Source organism: Bactrocera tryoni, chromosome 5 (genome assembly GCF_016617805.1).
Source record: "Bactrocera tryoni isolate S06 chromosome 5, CSIRO_BtryS06_freeze2, whole genome shotgun sequence".
Lineage (NCBI taxonomy): Eukaryota > Metazoa > Arthropoda > Insecta > Diptera > Tephritidae > Bactrocera > Bactrocera tryoni.
This window is the reverse complement of record NC_052503.1, coordinates 59937067-59955685: the sequence shown is the minus strand read 5'-3', so window position 1 is coordinate 59955685 and position 18619 is coordinate 59937067. Positions and strand designations below refer to the sequence as shown.

The 18619-nt window shown below is 33.8% G+C and overlaps 2 protein-coding genes and 1 pseudogene across 4 annotated transcripts; 2 read left to right on the top strand and 1 right to left on the bottom strand.

Moving 5' to 3' along the window:
• Positions 1-551: 551 nt before the first annotated feature.
• Positions 552-1606, top strand: LOC120778989 (annotated as a pseudogene).
• Positions 1607-2064: 458 nt separating this feature from the next.
• Positions 2065-3010, bottom strand: LOC120778990 (probable prefoldin subunit 6). The gene is made up of 2 exons (XM_040111091.1): positions 2829-3010; positions 2065-2680 (listed from the first exon to the last, which is right to left on the bottom strand). Exons 1-2 carry the CDS (start codon positions 2899-2901, stop codon positions 2376-2378), a joined length of 378 nt encoding a protein of 125 aa, XP_039967025.1. The 5' UTR covers positions 2902-3010; the 3' UTR covers positions 2065-2375.
• A 319-nt stretch (positions 3011-3329) lies between these two features.
• On the top strand, positions 3330-16951 carry LOC120778988 (polycomb protein Su(z)12-like). 3 transcript variants are annotated; one of them, XM_040111090.1, is made up of 8 exons: positions 3331-3878; positions 3941-3987; positions 4057-4341; positions 4412-4595; positions 4704-5613; positions 5669-6678; positions 8585-8758; positions 8816-9518. In XM_040111090.1, exons 1-8 carry the CDS (start codon positions 3650-3652, stop codon positions 8989-8991), a joined length of 3015 nt encoding a protein of 1004 aa, XP_039967024.1. In that variant the 5' UTR covers positions 3331-3649; the 3' UTR covers positions 8992-9518. The 3 variants fall into 3 exon arrangements, with proteins under 3 accessions (XP_039967023.1, XP_039967024.1, XP_039967022.1); XM_040111089.1 differs by having other exon boundaries at positions 3330-3878; positions 8585-9518; XM_040111088.1 differs by lacking the exons at positions 8585-8758; positions 8816-9518 and adding an exon at positions 16399-16951 and having other exon boundaries at positions 3333-3878.
• The last annotated feature ends 1668 nt before the right edge of the window (positions 16952-18619 follow it).

Genomic DNA, 18619 nt, shown 5'->3' with positions numbered 1-18619 from the left:
ATGAAAATGCCGTCGGCATATGTGCAAATGGGATATGTTGCCTCTTCGAAATTTTCATAGAAATAAAAACTGCGCTGTCAAACTGCTGAAGTGACAGCTTATAGCTTACGATATATGGCATACGAATTAGTTTGTGATATATTGTAAGCTATAAGCAATGTGGAGTCTCCACAGGCAATAGGCACGGCAATACAGTTAGCAAGACATAGATTTTATCCTGTCGAGATGCCCCGTAAAGAGATGCCCAACTATCCTGTTACTGGAAATGTGAGAACCACTCACCTATCGAACTTTGACAATTAACTGGTTTGGGTAGGTTTTGACTTTTTGCAATTGGAATGACTGGAACGGCCAGATTGAAATCAGAGATAATATTCCTGTTGAAATTTTACCAAAAATATACATACTTATGTATGTGAACGGGGGTATTTGTTGCCGCCGTTCAAGATCGCTAATAAAAAATGTAAGACAATGAAAATCAAATAAAATGCAAAATCTAAATAGTATATTTCATGAAACGTTTTACTATTTGATGCATAGTAGAATTAATTTTCAATTAAAAATGATTAAAAACATTTAATAATTCAGAACTAATAGGCTTGGTTCACCTTTTTAAGTAAAAAATAGTACGAAAATGGATACGAATTAAAAGATTTGAGAAGAATATATGCTTTATACCTGAAGTAAATTACGAAGCGTCGATGCAGGAGTTTCTTTTCCTCCAAAGAAACGCACGTGGGAGACATTGTCAGACAATTACAATCCCCTCTCATTGAAAATCGACGTTTTCAATCAATTTTCAATTCTTAAGTTTCGTGTAACCTGGTCGGCCAATGAAATACCTAGTAGTATTGATGCAAAGGATCTTAACCTTTATGGCGACTTGGCTTGTATAAAAAGTAAGGCAAATGATAAAATTCAAAACAATACAAATGACGTCGAAATGCCATTCAATGGCAATGTCAATCAATATACATATGTATGTATAAATATAGGCACGCATGTAAATCATAATAATAATCATGTAAAAATCAACGGTCCTATAAGTGATATAGTATACAAATAGTTATATTGTAACAATACGCGACAACAAACGGAGTACACACAGGAGGTCATATGTCCATGGAGTGGTTTGGATTGCTTGCATCTATGTATATGCGCTGCTTAATGCGTGTCATGCGTATTGATGTGACCATAAACGATTCTTATGATAGTTCGTATGTGACAAATTTACTAGTCTGCCGCCGGCGCAGACAGAAAACCTGCCTAGATGAGTTTCTAGTGTTGGACGAGGACGATTTAAGCAATCAGCGTTCTTACATTACAGCCATAATAGGTGCGTTATCTAGTATTTTTGTATTGATTGTTCATAATTAATTACTTTATTCTAAAGAGTATACCACCACACGGGGACCTGTTTACCTGTACATCCAAAGGAACTTGATATCGATTCAGAGGGTGAATGTGACCCACTGTGGTTACGGCAGTTAACGATACAAATGATTAATGAAATATCCGATGTAAATGAGGGAGAAAATGAATTGAATAAGCTTTGGATAATAAAGAATTGTTATGTAGGCCACTAGCTTACAAAATGAGGCTTGCAGCCCCAAGATTTTCCAGTCAGCCGATTGCACACAATTAGTGCTTTAGTCGCCTTGACCAAGGACATGTCAACATGCTGCTTCCACCGCAGAGTGGAACCCAGCGTGAGACCAAGATAAGTGTACGGTTCCGGAGGCCGGGCAGAGACCTACGTCTCGTGAACGGGGCGATGGTGGTCTTAGAATGGTTGATGTTCAACTCAACCCTACTGCACCACCCTTTTGCCAAGTTTAAACTTCACTGTACTAAGTCACACATAGTGTCCTCAAATTAACCTCTGGCTATAATAACAATGTCATCTGCGTATCTTTGGCAGCGGTTCCCATTCTCAATTAGCAATACTAGTAGATCATCTACACTCCTTACCGAATTAAAAAAAAATCGTAATATCTGTGATGATCTCTACAAGTGACAAACTGGGAAGCAAGAGTTCTTTTTAGTTTTGTGATCTGCTGAATATTAGGTGACAAACTTTATTTGTTTTAGTAGTAGACGAAACGTACCAAATGTGTTATTACTACTGGAATATTAGAGGCAACCCATTTCGTACGGCGTATGTTTAGTGAAATATTTAGGATTATACAATGATTTCGCCACTCTTTGAGACTAGATGAGCAAACAACAATTTGCAAGTACTAATATTGAAAATTTTGGAATTCTCAAATAATCAACTGACAATTTAGTTTTTACTATTAATCTTGATGAGTTATGTATTTCCTATAGATCCTCTGAAATTGTTTTTTATAAATAATTGTGCCCTCTATATATTCTTATTTCATTGCTACTGCTACTTGATATTGCTGTTGCAACTTTTGTACTGTCTCCCGATGTTTTGTCATATCTTTTTCCATATTCTCCAATGTATCGTTTGAACTTTTCAGTTCTTTCGAAATATATTCAATTCGCTTGCCAACATTTTGACGTGATTCCTCCAGATCCTGCTTTACTAAAACGGGTCCATACAACTTGTACACTTTATTATCGGGACCGAGTATATTCAATTCGTCCAACACACATTTATTCTCATTTAATTGAGATTCAAGGAGTGTACGCTGCTTTACCAATTTCACACACGCTAAAAGAGAAAAAAAAAAAAAAAACGATTCTTACCCATTTAAAAACATGATAGTACATAAGAATGTAAACATACATATGTATGTATATGCACATTTATTTTGTTTTACTGCGAATAAGTAACCGCAATTCGACCGACTAAGACTTACTTTTTTGTAGATTTTGATAAGCTTCGAGCTCTGATTGCAATTTCTTCACCAATGCAGTGCTGTTTTTATCCATTTTTAAGAAATATTCCAGAAATATTGAATTAATATTTATAATTTTTAAAACAGTTGCAGATCAAATGACAAATCCAAATCATGGATAAATGTTCAAGTAACACCACATGAGTTTATGCGGCGAATTTTAATATAACTGTCAAAGAGAAAAGCGAATTCAATGACAGGTAACAAATTATAGAATTGCCAAGTATGGAAATAGCAATTAAAATATATCTTTACTCCAAATTCTTAATTAGTTTTTCGATTCAGAAACCGTCTAATACATTTTTGTTTAATAGATTTTATATATATTTTTAGTATGATTGCACGCACATTGCATGTGCCTAACGATTAATTCGTACGTGCATTGATTTTTGTTTTATTTATTCATTGGGAATGGAAGTTAAAACGAAGAAGATGAAGCTGATGAAGAGGAAGAGTGTGTACGCCTTATGTGTGAAAATTTCGCGCCGATATCTTTTCATTTACAATAGGGAACTGTGAAAAACTCTTGCACATTAAAACTTTTATATCTTCACGAGAAATTAGTATAAATTTGTAGTTTTAATGTTCTAAATAAAGTAAATTGAGTGTATATATAAAGGACAATTAAAAAGTGGAGTGTGTTTTGGGGCGTCTTTTGCTACCACAAGCTTAGCGTCGAAAACGACGAGACAGTGAAGCAGCAGAAAATTAAATTGTGGTTGAACACGCAGTGCTCATACTACGGAGACGGTGATTATTCAGTAAACATTTTAATAAATACAATGGCTCCGGCGAAAAAACGCGAAAAGGATAATGCATTAGCAGCGCCGGCAGCTGCTATAAGTAATGTTGCAAACGGAAGTGTCAACTCTGTTAATGGTGGTGGGGTATCTTCGGCAACAGCTGCTGCTGCATCTGCAGTCACTGCAAGTACTGCATCTATAAACGTTGATAATGTGAAACTCAATGGACATCAGCAAGAGCAGGAACTTTTTCTACAAGCTTTTGAGAGTAAGTTCACTAAATGCAAATAAAAAATATTAATTAAATCTAAATATAAAATCTTTGTTTAGAACCTACCCAGATATATAGGTTTTTACGCAATCGTCATGGCACCAGTGTATGTAACTTTATAATGTCTTTCATTGTTGTGTCGATAACTTTTATGTTTTTTTTTTAATAATTTCAGCCTATATTTTTGAATCGAACACTTAGTTATATGAAGGATCGCATGTCGCGAAACAATAAAAAACGCACAACATTTAAAGTTAATTCAATATTACAGCAAATAACACAAAAAGCAGAGATAGACTCAAATAAATATTTGAATATTATTTACAATGGGTTATTTGATAAAAGTAGTTGCAGCGATCAATGGTGGAATGCGGGAGAGTCGGTTAGTGTAGAAGCTACTCTTTACAAGATAACAAAAAATAAACGAAAAGATAGCACCTCAGACTTTCAGGAAGTGATGGTAAATATATCCTAACAGTATAAATATATTAGCTTATGTTATGATTTAAAATGTTTACATTTTATTCTAGAGTTACAGTTCAGATGTTGAATACAATCCAGATCATGATATTAGTCGCTTCTCAACTATCAGTATTCCGGTACAATCAATGCGTCCTCTTGGCGATCAACACACAATATATAAACTATTGTTTCGTATTAAAGTCTTACCAAAATGTGATAAAAATGCAATTGATGAAAACACTGAGAATTGCGGTAAGTGAAATAAGTAGATATATGAATATTTAAATTGAAAAAAGTATTTAGGCATTACAATGTTATGAGTATACTGTAATTAAAAATTTGTTGTTCAATTTAATATAGAGACACCTTGCAAACGAGGAAAAATTAGTACGAAAATCTATGGATGCGAATTGATAGTATTTGAGAAGAATATATGCTTTATACCTGAAGGTGATTACGAAGCGGCGATGCAGGAGCTCAATTCGATGAGCATAAAATCTTTTTCTCCAAAAAAACGAACGTGGGAGACATTGCCAGACAATTACATTCCACTCTCGTTGAAATTCGACGTTTTCAATCAATTTCCAACTCTTAAGTTTCGTCTAACCTGGTCGGCCAATGAAGTGCCTAGTAGTATTGATGCAAAGGATTTTAACCTTTATGGCGACTTGGCTTTTATAAAAAATGAGGCAAATGATAAAATACAAAACAATCCAAATGAGGTCGAAATGCCATTCAATAGCAATGCCAATCAAACTAAAAATATAGGCACGCATGTAAATCATAATAATAATTGTGTTAAAACCAACGGTGCCAAAAGTGGTATTGTGCCAGTATCAGCAAAAGTAGAAAAAATACAAATAGTTTATAATTTTTTATATAGTAACAATACACGACAACAAACGGAGTACACACAGGAGGTCATATGTCCATGGTGTGGTTTGGATTGCTTGCGTTTGTATGCGCTGCTTAAGCATTTGAAATTATGTCATGCTCGCTTCAATTTCACATATCAACCGGCAGGGAATGGCGCACGTATTGACGTGACCATAAACGATTCTTATGATGGTTCGTATGCGGGATCACCGTACGATTTGGCTGGTCCGTCAGGTTGTTCCTTTGCGCGAACATGTGGTCCAGTGCGTCGTACAACTGTGACAAATTTACTAGTCTGCCGCCCGCGTAGACAGAAAACCTGCCTAGACGAGTTTCTAGTGTTGGACGAGGACGATTTAAGCAATCAGCGTCCTTACATTACAGGCCATAATAGGTGAGATCTTGTATTTTTGTGTTGAGTATTCATAATAAATTACTTTCTTCTAAAGACTATACCACCACACGGAGACCTGTTTACCTGTACATCCCAAGGAACTTGATATCGATTCAGAAGGTGAAAGTGACCCACTATGGTTACGGCAGAAAACGATACAAATGATTGATGAATTCTCCGATGTAAATGAGGGCGAAAAAGAATTGATGAAGCTTTGGAATTTACATGTAATGAAGCATGGTTATGTTGGCGACTGTCAATTGCCACTAGCTTGCGAAATGTTCTTAGACTCGAATGGATATGAGATTATACGTAAAAATCTATATCGCAATTTCATTTTACATATGTGTTCACTATTCGATTATGGGCTAGTTTCACCAGAGACAGTCTACAAAACTGTACAGAAGCTACAGGGTATGTTAAGTAAATATCCCGAGGGACAAGAGCTGATGTCCAAACAGCGTGAAGCTCAATTGAAATACTGGCTTGATGTGGGCATACATAAACAAGATGAACAGAAACTTAAATCACCACAAAAGCAAACACTAAAGCCTACGAATATATCTGAAGTGTTAGGAACAGCTGACAATGATGTCTGTGGTACAAGCAGTGTCAGTAAAAATACGGAAAACAAACCAATGCAACCACCAACAAAGCGTTCAGCTACAGCCGTTAAACGTGCCAGTCTGCATCTACAAAACGGTAACGGCAACAGCACTTCTGATAAATTGATAAATGGTTGCGGTAGTAAAGGAGTTGCAAAAAAGACTGCATCTCAAGCTGTTGACGATCAAGAGCCTCCCGCCAATACCAGCGCAAATAGTGGCAGTGCTAAAATGCCCAGCGATAAACGTGAGCGTCGTGGTGAGGCTTGCAGTAATAGTAGACGAAGTAGCACTGCGTCAGCGGCTGTAACGCTAACCACAATTGACCGCGATGAAAATAATGAGAGCAAAGATGCGCAAAACCTTGAGCGCCCACATCGTGGTGGAAGCGTATCAACAAATAGTACCACAACTGCCGAATCGCGTACACAAACAAGTAAAAGACGACTGTCTGTAAAAGGTGAGTTTTAGGTTTAAATATTTTTTGTTATATATGTATATACATATATACATATATGTATGTATACACGTTGTGTCCAAAAAATCGAACGTTTTGAATATAGAATAAACAATGCACAATATATTATCTTTGAAAGGTATTATTTATCAAGAATAGGTATAATTATACTTAATACAAATTTTGGAGCCCATGGATAGATTTGCTTGTGTCATATATAGAAATATTCTTCCCAACTCTGTTACCAGAATGGCTTGGCTACATCATAAAATGGTGTTTTAATGTTGGTTTTTCAGTTTTGGTTGTAGAAAACAGTAAGATTGTGATATTCGTTTAATTTAGTTTAAATTCTCAAAATAGTGCGTTTACTTGTATTTAATCGTTCAGCCAACATTCTTGTAGTAAAATTTTCATCAATACCAATAATTTCTTCTACTTTTTCCACCAATTCAGAACGATTACTAATTTATGGTCAACCTTTTGTTCGTCAATGTACTTCTCATTATTTTGAAGTCGTATAAACGACGCATAAACTTGGGTACTATTGTCACGAGTATAATCATCACCGTAAACTTTTTTCATCAATACGTATGTCTGAGCGATTATTGTTTTTTAAGTTTAAAGCCAAATTTCATACCTGTTCTTCGTAAAATGGAAGAATTGCTCACTTTTTCTTTTACTGAAATGGATGTAAAAAGATCAATGTAACTTTTTAAAAATGTACTTTTCATAGATAACGAGGGTTTTCACAAGTCTCATAAAGTTAGAAGTTATAACGATTCGAAAACATAGCATTGAGAATTGTAAATGTGTAAACTAATTTTTGTATGAAATCCAACAACAATTTTTTTAAACAAGTGTGAAAATTTATAATTTTACTATGCTTTACGACGGGTTGTGAGTACCCCAAATGTTGCATGTTGTATGTTTTAAATATAAAGTTCGGTAAATTTTGGTACACACCGTGTAATAATTGCGATAGTTAGTTTCATTGTCTTACAAGAAAAAAGTACGCATACGACTTTGATATTGCCAGCTAGTTATCACAATATAGACCAGTAACTTTTAATTTATTAAGATTTACAACAACATAACTTGATTATTGCATTTTTTTTTTTATAAATTGACGTTTGTTTTTATATTAAACACGTATGTATCTATTTTCATATAACTGTAATGAAAATATGCTGAAATAAAAATAGTGGTGCGCATTTTTTTGTTGTAAATATTTTTATTTTAAGCAATTTTTATTATAAACTTGTCTTTATTATTACTTCTAAATAACATTTATTAATATGAATATGCAAACTCATTATGGTTACATTGCATCATAAAACGTCATTCGCATCGAGTTTATACATATATTAAGGATCAGTGCTAGTTCTAGTATCAAAATGGATATCATACGATCGCAGCGTTTTAAAACCTTTAAAATTCTATCCCCATTCCTGTCTACATCAATAAAGCGGAACATCTTCAAATTATATATCATATATTATTTGCACTCATATATTGATGTATAAATATCTATTTATGCTATTTAACATAAAATATTTTATTTTAAATTTTCTATAACCTGTTTTTCTGGTGGTTACTTGTTCTGCTATTGTGTTTAATCATAAATTCTGATTTTGATATTACCATTTATATTCTGACTCTAACTCTTAATATAAATTAATAACAGCCGATCACATTACGCTCATTTTCTATCAGTCAATCACCACTTCACACCATGCCACATAAGTCCATACAACATTACCCACTCACCACTTAGCGCTGCTGCCTTAAAAGATTAATAAACAAAAAATTAAATATCTAAATAATATTTTTTTTTAAACGATATCGTGCGCGTTTCTTTCTTTTGGTATTTTTCTCTTTTTCTCTCTCTCTATCTTATAAATGTTTGCAGTTATTGAAGATGTGGAAGGAGGAGGCAATGGCGGTGAATGTGGATATATTGGCGCAGATAATAATAGGGAAGCGTTCGAAGCGAATAATAATGCTAGTGACGTCTGTGATGCTACTGTTAGCAATATACCGCAAACTGTCTTCCAAAGTGAATTGACACAAACTCCTGTTAAATGTAAAATAAATAATTTATCATATGATGATGCCGATGATAATGATGATGAGGTTGCAGACGATGCAAGTCACTTAAATACTGACACAACTGAACGTGATGTTCATGCTGTTGATGATGGTAAAGATATTGACGATTATCTTACTGCCGAATTACGTGCTGATGTGACAACAGCGTCCACTATAACATCAGATGCTACAGTAGCCACAACTACTGAAGCGGATAACGTTCTATAGGAAAATGTATTGGATAATGTATTACTATAAATGCATTTGTTATACATATACACTCAAACCTCATTACAAGAGTGAATTTGTACTTACATTATAATACATAAGTGCAATTGGTATTGTTTTGATTTAGGAAATGCTAGCATATAATATGTATGCGTATGCGTGAAATGTTCTACAGAACATTCTGAAGAACTTTGTCTAAGAGGCTACAGGTTTAAAACTGGTTTCGGATGAGCGATTTTTAAAGCGAATTTTATCTTTTAGGGATTAAACAAATTTCTTTGTCAGTTTTTGAAATATTCGAATGAAACCTGGAACATATTTGCATTTTGATATTATGTATATTGATTATTTGTCGGAATCGGGATTAGCTTTACAAATGTGTGGGGGTTCATTGTCTGTCCCATTGTGAGCTGTAGGGCGGCTGCAAAAGCGTTGGGATGGCGGCTTGGTTAGTTAGCTGTTCACAAGAAAGTCGGTGTGAGCCAGGACGTAGTCGTGGTGCAACTTCCAATTCATCAGCGACCTCTTTCCGGCCCTCCCAAAAAGGACTTGGCGCATTTTACGTCGAGATCTTAAATTGAAAGCGTACAAAATACAGCTTGTACAAGAACTGCAGCTGCTCAACCTTCCCAAGCAACATCGCTTCACTCTATAGGCTGAGTTCTAAGAATATCCGACTATTTGATGCCTGAAATTGAAGCTCGGCGACATTTCGTTTTAACAAGACGATGCCATTTCCTACACAACGCATCAATGAATGTTTTTATTGAGAGAACACCTCGGTGAGCAGATAATTTTACGTTTTGGGCCGGTCGTTTGGCCATCAAGATCTTGTGATATCACCCCGTTAGACTTTTTCCTGTAAGGATATGTAAAGTCTAAAGTTTTGCGGACAATCTCACTTAGATTCAGGTCTTGGAGCAAAACATCACGCGTGTCATTCTCCAGTTACCAGTCGAAATGTTCGAACGAGTCATTGAAAATTGGACTTAAAAGGTGGACCATCTGAGACGTAGTTGCAGCTAAGATTTGAAAAAGATAATCTTATAAAAATGAATGCCAAAGAATGTTCTTCCGAATGATAATAAACATTCCCTATTAAATTTGAAGTTTCTATGTTTTTTTTGTTTAAAAAAGTAGGAAACCTCGAAATGGATCACCCTTTACTTGTCCAATTTTCTTTATTTTTACTATAATTGTTGAACATGATTAGGTAACAGTTTTGCAAAATTACGTGCTCTTAGCTTTTTAATTAAAGACAGGATACCGGAAAAATAAAAATAATCGGTTGCATGGGAGATAGGTGATATAATTTTCCGATCTGCCCGATCAAAATCGGTTTTAGACTCGTAGTCTCTTATACAAAATTGTTCAGAATGAACCGAAGAATATTTCCCGCAAACACGATTTTTCAGTTGCTATGTCGCCCTGAATCTATAAATACATATACATACATATAGTTATATATATACCTTTCGCGAAAGGTGACAGTTAAACTTGAACAAATATGCTAAAGCCATTGAAGAATATATTTAAAATATTGTATACTTTCAAGCTAATATTGACTCGGATTTGTTTAAACTTATTTTTATTGTAAAAAGAGCAACGAATAAGTAGGCTTTTTGCAGACAGAACTCATACTAAAGATTTTTACGTAAGCTTGGGATTTGAAACGTAGGTTGCCTTTTTTTGTTTCGGGATTTGATGACACTAGTGTTACAATCTGGAAAGTCACAATTTTATGGTAAAGTTTGACATTTTTGATCGTATGCAGAACGTTTTGGCATACGAGCGCTATTTGTGTTGTTTACAGTAACTTAAAATATTCTCCTTGACCAAAAAATGGAATTAAATCGCGAACATTTTCGCACGATTATTTTTAACAACCAATATTACGTCGGTCATGTGATCTATCGTCAGATTGACACGACTATGGGCATTAGTAGGACTAATCACATCACATCGTGACAAGTGTTGAATCGTGGACTTATGCGTACTATCCCGAAAGTAAACAGCAGTAGACTGTAATGATGTTCCAAGATGAGCCGAATCCAACAAAACTTTTTCGCGAACGAAGCACTTCCAAGCAAAGAGTTGCCAGTTTTTTTGGGGGGAAAACCTGGACATATCGCAACCATATCACTGGAAAAACGCAGACCAGTATATTCTGAGTGGTATACACAACCATTTGTTTGCCAGTTGTCTTTCAAGAAATCAGGAAAACCAACCGCCAAAGACGGGTTACTCTTCTCGACGACAATGCAAGCTCCTCTCACATATTGAAGCATTTCAGAGAACTTAAAACGTCGATTTTATAAATAATCTTCCATATAGTCCTGACTTGGCACCGAATGACTTCCTTTTATTCCCGTTCGTAAAAAATAAACTAAAGTCAACGTTTTCCGTCACCTGAAGAGGCGGTTGATGCATTCAAAAAGCATGTTTTGGAGGTATCTCAATTTTATAGATTTTCACTCTTCGGAATCCTGTGGGTTTAGGAAAAAGAAAAGATAACACAAGAAAAAACTTCCGCTGCATAGAATCTGTAAAACCTTATTTTAGCATAGAATAAAAGGATATACAAATATCTTTATCTTGATTTTGATCGGTCGGTTTCTATGACAAAAATATGCTGTAGTAGTCCGATCTGAAGAATTTGCTCGCGTATTGTAAAAAATTTGTTCATACAAGAACTTGTTTGTGATCGGGTTTTGTATGACAGCTATATGCTATAAAAGACCGAAATCGGCGAAAAAAAAAACAAATTAATATCTTCATAGGGAAAAAAGAACGCATGTAAAATTTCTGATCGATATCTAAAAAAGTGAGAAAGCTGACTACCTCAAACACTTGAACACCACAGCAGATTACACATTTAATAAAAAATATTTTAGTATTCTAGCAACTTAGTAATGTTTTTGGTAGACTGGTCTAACCCCTTTAAAAGTGTTTCAGCTGCGTTAGTAAAGTGAATTGTAATTTATTTTTTAAGTTCGGCAGAATTATTCACGCATTGTTTATTTTTGATATTTTTGAATAAGAAAGTAGATTTTTCATTGTACTTAATACATTAAGGCCAATATAGACCTCATTGATTGCCAACTTCGGAAATGTTCTATGCTGGAACAATAACACCAAACTCTACAAAGCAAAATATTTTGAATTAAATTGAAAATCTAACATATTTTTTATTAACCTCAGCAATCACGTAGACGACTTGTACAAATATATACATACATACATATGTAACTTAATTTTAATTTCCTATATTTATACTGCACATACAAGTTCACATATTCTGTCTTATAATTAAAATGCATAAATATCAATGGTCTTAAGGTTAGGAGAATTTTGAGTAAGCTCCCATTGCCTTGACAACATTTATATTTTCATATTTAGCTGTTTTTTGGTTTCATAATTTTTTCTTAAAGGTGAAGATTGTTACCGGCAATAATTTAACACCTGGTGTGACAACCTAAACAAAGGCAATTTTTACCTAAAAAAAAACTACTAAAGGTATATTTATACATATTTTAAGAATACTCAGTAAAATTGGGTAAGGGAGGGATAAGTTCGGGTGTAACCGAACAATTTAAACTCTCTCAAAGGTCAAAACCGGAGAAATATCTTCAGGTGAAGGCAAAACTTTTTCTTAAAGAATGTTGCAAAAAAATTCAACAATTCATTTTATGTACATATATTACAGGTCGTAGACTCACTTAACTTTATTATTTTATTTTGCTTTATATCCGGAATATTAGACCTTAGACCACAGTCTACGCCGATTTCATTCATATTGTGCTCAACTATGTTATGTTTATGAAAACATTGACCAAATGTACATATGTACATATATTGACTAACATAAACGGCTTAATCCGCCATAAAGTCGAAAATGATGATATCTAGTGTATTTTAGCTAGAAGAAAGTTTTGAAGATGTGTTATATATATATATACACTTGTGCTCATACTTGTATAATTAAGTCACGCCACTAATAGATGAAAGTTTCTTCCAAACAGACATATTAATATTTTATGTGTTATTTTCCCATAAAGAATATTTGTTGCGAGGTTTTCATACAGGAACGGCTCTTTTTTATAATCCGCCAGATATTTTCTATGGATTTTGCTATTAGGTCCGGACTTTGAGCTGGGCAATCCAGAATCATAATAATTTTCTCTACTTAACCAAGTTTTAATGACTCGTGAGCAGTGCTTGGGGTTGTTATCGTGTTGGAAATTCCAAGCCAACTGTAAATTGTTCTCCAATATGTACTTGTTCATTTCACCGGTAATTTTCCCGTTTATTTTAACAAACGGACCAACGCCTAAAGACGTGAAGCAACCCTACACCATCACCTATGACTCACCATGTTTCACATGTTTTTATTGTACTTGTGGGTTAAGTTTTTGCAAAGGGGTCATCTTAAAAAAGGGTTTTCATAATTACCGAATACTTTAAATTAGGATTAGTCACTCCAAACTACCAAATTCCAGCATTTAAAGTCCTTCCAGAGATGGTATTTAGCACACGCTTTTCGTTTTTCAATATTTTTTTCGAAACATTAGGTTACCGTTTTGCTAAGCGACCATTCAATGAATTTTCTCCTCTGCTCCTCTAATTGAACCCTTATTTCTGTTGAAGTTAAAAAAGGATCAGTCTAACCAGGGTATTATCGTTAGAACGTGTGATCTATTTTGGCTTTCAGTAAAAACGAACAATATTGACCTAAAGTGTGGCGAGAAATATTAAATTGATCCTTTTCAAACAAAATGACTTAATTATGTGTGCACAGTTTTAATGGAAAAAAATGGAAAATTGATAAAACGCCCGAAATGAAAATACTTAATTGCGATGGAAATCGCCAACGTTTATACGATAACGGAACATGCCATATATTAAGGCTGTAACATAAAAAAATATATATTTTTTTTTAATATTGTAGTGTACTGAATGACTTAATTATATGAGCTCAAATGTATATAAATTATATGATACCTGCCAGTATTGATCCGTGTGTAAAAAGTTTCATCACGATATCTCAATTTTTGCTTAAGTTATCGTTTGCACGCACAGGCGGACTGCCTCTCGGATTTCAACTCTCGCTAAATTAAAAATATTTCTAATTTTGCCGACGACAGTGAAGAGGACAGTAGAGAGGTATGATGCCATTAATATGTAAAATGTAAAATTATTCAAAGCTCTAACAAACCTGACGTTATTTTACAGAGAAAAGCATAAAAAACTCTGATATATGTATCATTTGTAAAAACAATTGATAATTTAAGACAAATAAATTTACCTATTTACTTATTTTTTGCATACAAAATTTCACTTTGAACAAAATATTAAAATTTTATAGAAGTGAAAGGTATTAGTATGGCAACAACGAAATTGTGTACATACATATGGACAGCTGTGTTGTTTTGTGTACAAGCCGGCCACTGTTATGTCGCTGCCTTCTTACAAATGTTCATGTAGCAGGCTTCACGATGACATTTAAAGTTCGGATCATTTTCTCTGAGTAAATATTGCAGCAAATTTAAAAACTTGATGTTACAAGAAATACTCGTTGCAACATACATACATATGTACTTATGTACTTTAGACTCTTCTAACTCAAAATTTAATTAAAAACGTTTAAAATGTTCCCGGTTACGGATTATAGAGCAATTCAGCACTTTAATACAGTCGCAAGTCTCTATTTAAATTAGGACAAGGACTTTGCAAATCAGTAATGCTTCATTTAGTCGATTCCGTAGTGAAAACGTATTTGTAGTTGTTCTCTCTTAAACGAATTTAAACAATGTTACCATCGTTCAATTTGTATACATCTTTTTTCACACATCTAGCTTTTTAGTTATAAATTTTCATAGTGTAAAACATCAAAACTTAAATCCTATTATTAAAAATAATGTACCTATTTATTAATAACCGGATCGACTGCACTTTTGATTTAGTTTAGGAATATTTCAAATAAAATTAAGTATATTTTTTTATTACCACAAAATATCGAAACTGTCAACTCTGCGTTTAAAAGAGCAAACTCGTTTATTCGGAAAAAATTCAATTTCCTCAAGTATGCACGTTACGGACGGTAGAAGCGGTGGTGTGTTTTTATTTATTGAAACAGCAACAATGAGAACAATAACAACATCGTTGTCACTACGGAAGGGCGGCACGGCTATGGTTAAGTGAAGTTTAAGGGACAATCACAAAAATCTCTCAATTGATCAACTGTATATTTCGTTATTTCGAGATGTAATGAAAGAAAATAAACACGTCGAAAACGAATATAAAATTTTCTAAAACGCTGCCAAAAAGCATAATTACCAATAAAAATAAACTGTTGGCTTTGAATAACAATAGTTACAAACTTTATTTGGAACTTATACGTTTTTGAGCTGCTTACAAAATATAAAAACCGATAATCGATTATTATCTATGCCGCTGTCTATAAGTGAAGTGTTAGTATATTTAAAATGGAAAACAAGAAATTTTATTAGTTTTGTGACTAAACAGTAGAGAATTACTAGAATATTACGAATAGTAACTGGTCACAAATTTAGAATGTCTCAAATAGTGACTAGATACTGTCTACAGAATTCGGCTATTAAAAAAATGTTTGCACTAGGCAATGTATCTGATTTAGCCAATTGCGATTATGGTATACGCATTAGAATAAATTATAGTGGTGATGAGCGGATTTTAGATGAACTGCATACTCCACAACTTTGGAAATCGTTTAGAATACCAATGGAACATTTGTTGTCTTGAAAGTCGCGCTTACGTTTCAATTTTTAGTGGAGCGTTATCAATATTATTACTGCAACAAAAACAAACCCAATCAACACTTGTTTTAATCATTTTCTAAAAAACTCTCCGTGAAAGTAAGTTTAGAAGATAATATTTAATTCAAGCTCTATTAGTATTTACATATATTTACCTTTGTGTATGTTTTAAAGAAAATAGTTGATTACTATCAGTCTTAATGAAGCATATATGTATGTACATATATATGTGACCTGGTCTACGGAAAGGGGGCTTAGGTGTCAAAAAATCAATGAGATAACGAGAAACTGACGAAACGAGTTGTTTATTTTTAACAGCTGTTTCCCAGAAAACTAGTTTTCGCACGTTAGCTCGTATATATGTATATATTTGTAGGTAATAACACTTGTAGTAATTATATATAATATATTTTTCAGAGAAAATGCTAATTTTGAACTTATTTATTCATATACACAAGCGTTACGTAGACATTCTACTTACGTTGATCATATAGTTTTATGAATAGCAAATACATATATAATTTAATTGCTAAATTCGGCTAACCGCTTGCAATTTTTTGTTTTGACTTCTTCTCACTTCATCATTTGGAAATATAAACATAACAAAATTCAGATGCATCACAACCCGCCTGCAAACGCAGCCGCAATTCTGAAGGTCACAACAGTGGAAGTGGTAGTGGGATAGGCGGTACAACCACCCGCACAACTGCTCAGCGCCAATCGGTGGAGGGTGTACCTCCTACCAACAGCAGCAGCGGCAAGCAAACCAACGCCATCTGCACTACGACAGCCAATAGTTTGACAACAACACTGCCAAAACGTTTGGTCACTAGACGTCAATCCATAGCTAGCACTACGAATACCAATCATAATAACAACAATAATGCCACCGAACCAACATTGTCAAAGTCTTCTGCCAAAAATACAAATATCATTTCTACAACAACATCCGCTAATGTCACACATCATTCATTGCGTACACGCCTCTCGGTGCCATTAACGAAAGTGGATAAACGCTAAACAACGAAAAAGTGAAATTCAAAGGGATAGTTGTGTTAGTTTTTTTTCTTAAATGGGAAAAATAACGGCAACGTCAGCGACGTTACACAGGTTATTTAAAATATTATTCGTTACATTTATGTTAAGTTTTTATAATTTTTAAATATTGCTTTTAATCTTTTTTGTTTTATCAGAGCATACTTAAACAAAATTTTAATATTAGTAGCTGCGTATACCATATATTTACTTATTTGACTGTCTATAACTACATATGATCATTCACTACATATTCAAAAAACTGACTTTTACACTTTAGAAATTACCTTTAAAAAATGTTTTGTTTATTTTTACAATAATTCCTACTTTAATTTTACGACATTCTTACATATATGTATATCTATATCCTATTATTACATTTTTTCGAATTTGAATTCATTAACTTGTAATTCACGGTTTTATGTTCTCAACGAACCGCACTTAATACAACTGTAGCATAGGTTGCTATACGAATAATAATAGATAATTACAGCAGTACAGCAGTACAACAGATGTGGCATAATTGCTGATATCCAGCTGATGAGCAGACAAAACTGTAGTGTCGCCGATTATTTGTATCTATTGTAAGTGTTCAAATTCACGCAAACAAATTTGCAACACTGCTGCCGTGATTGCCATCTGGAACGCACCCATAGCACAAAAATGATAGAATACACGAATACGACAATGATTTAACCCTACTTTTTTTGGTTTACGATACGACAATAGTTACAAACACAAATTGTACTATGTTGCCATGTTGTGACATAATTCTTGACGTAATTCTTTAGAAGAATAAGCATAGCGCAGTATGTAAATTGTAAACAAAAACGTAAATATTTGTGGTAATCCATGAAATAGGCTTAATTTAGAAGTTTTAGTGAAATGAATGGTACAATGTTGCGAGAAAATATTTTGGTAATTTTTTAATAAATACTTTTATCTATTGAAACTATATATGTCAATTAAGTGAATGGTTAAAACGAATTGTGCTTGTAAAGGTTGTATTTATTAAAATTTATAAAAGTATATTAATTTTGAAAAATTAAATGTGCAGTGCCGAGTTGCAATAACTATTATGCAAATAAACCATTAAGAACGAGTTTTTTCGGTTTTGCTTTGGATATGAAAGTTGCCAAAAACTGTGTAATTTTTTGTAGGCGAAATGAATTTCATCATCATAATAATTATAATTTCAGAATCTTTTCACTTTAATACATCAAAAATGTGTGAACTCTATTTCTCGAATTAACAAAAGTGTTTACGTTTTTGTTTACAATTCAACTCGCAAGAATTACGTCACAATATGGCGATTTGGTGTAATCTTGTATTCTAGCATTCTTACCCTTAGTGTAATATATACATTGTCCACCAATAGAGATGTCATTTTGACGCGATTTTGGCCATATTTGTTTACGGATGTGTCAAATTTTGTCAGTTTGTACAGTAAGGCTATTCCAGCATGACACGTTTCACTTTGGCAAAACGCATGGGAATTGTCTGAGATTATTACGCAAATTTAAGTTCTCCGAAAAATTCACAAATTCACGTTCGATGAGCCCCATTTTGGGCTTAATGGCTTTTAAGTCTAAACATGGACACATTGCGTGCAAAGTTTGGCGACTTGTTAATTTCGAAAAATGGCCCAGCCGGGCCACCAAGATCATGCCTCTATATTATTTTCTCGGGGGGTTATATTAAATCAAAGGTTTACGTCAATCATCCAGAAACGCTCAAGGAGCTCAAAGACAACATTCAACGCACTATAACCGAATTGCTACATCGGGCCATGGAAAATT

Coding starts and splice junctions, on each gene's coding strand:
- LOC120778990 (XM_040111091.1), bottom strand. CDS start 2,901: ATGGATAAAAACAGCACTGCATTGGTGAAGAAATTGCAATCAGAGCTC. Junction 2,681..2,828: donor TTATCAAAATCTACAAAAAA/GTAAGTCTTAGT, acceptor TTTCTCTTTTAG/CGTGTGTGAAATTGGTAAAG.
- LOC120778988 (XM_040111088.1), top strand. CDS start 3,650: ATGGCTCCGGCGAAAAAACGCGAAAAGGATAATGCATTAGCAGCGCCG. Junction 3,988..4,056: donor GCAATCGTCATGGCACCAGT/GTATGTAACTTT, acceptor TAATAATTTCAG/CCTATATTTTTGAATCGAAC. Junction 4,342..4,411: donor CAGACTTTCAGGAAGTGATG/GTAAATATATCC, acceptor ATTTTATTCTAG/AGTTACAGTTCAGATGTTGA.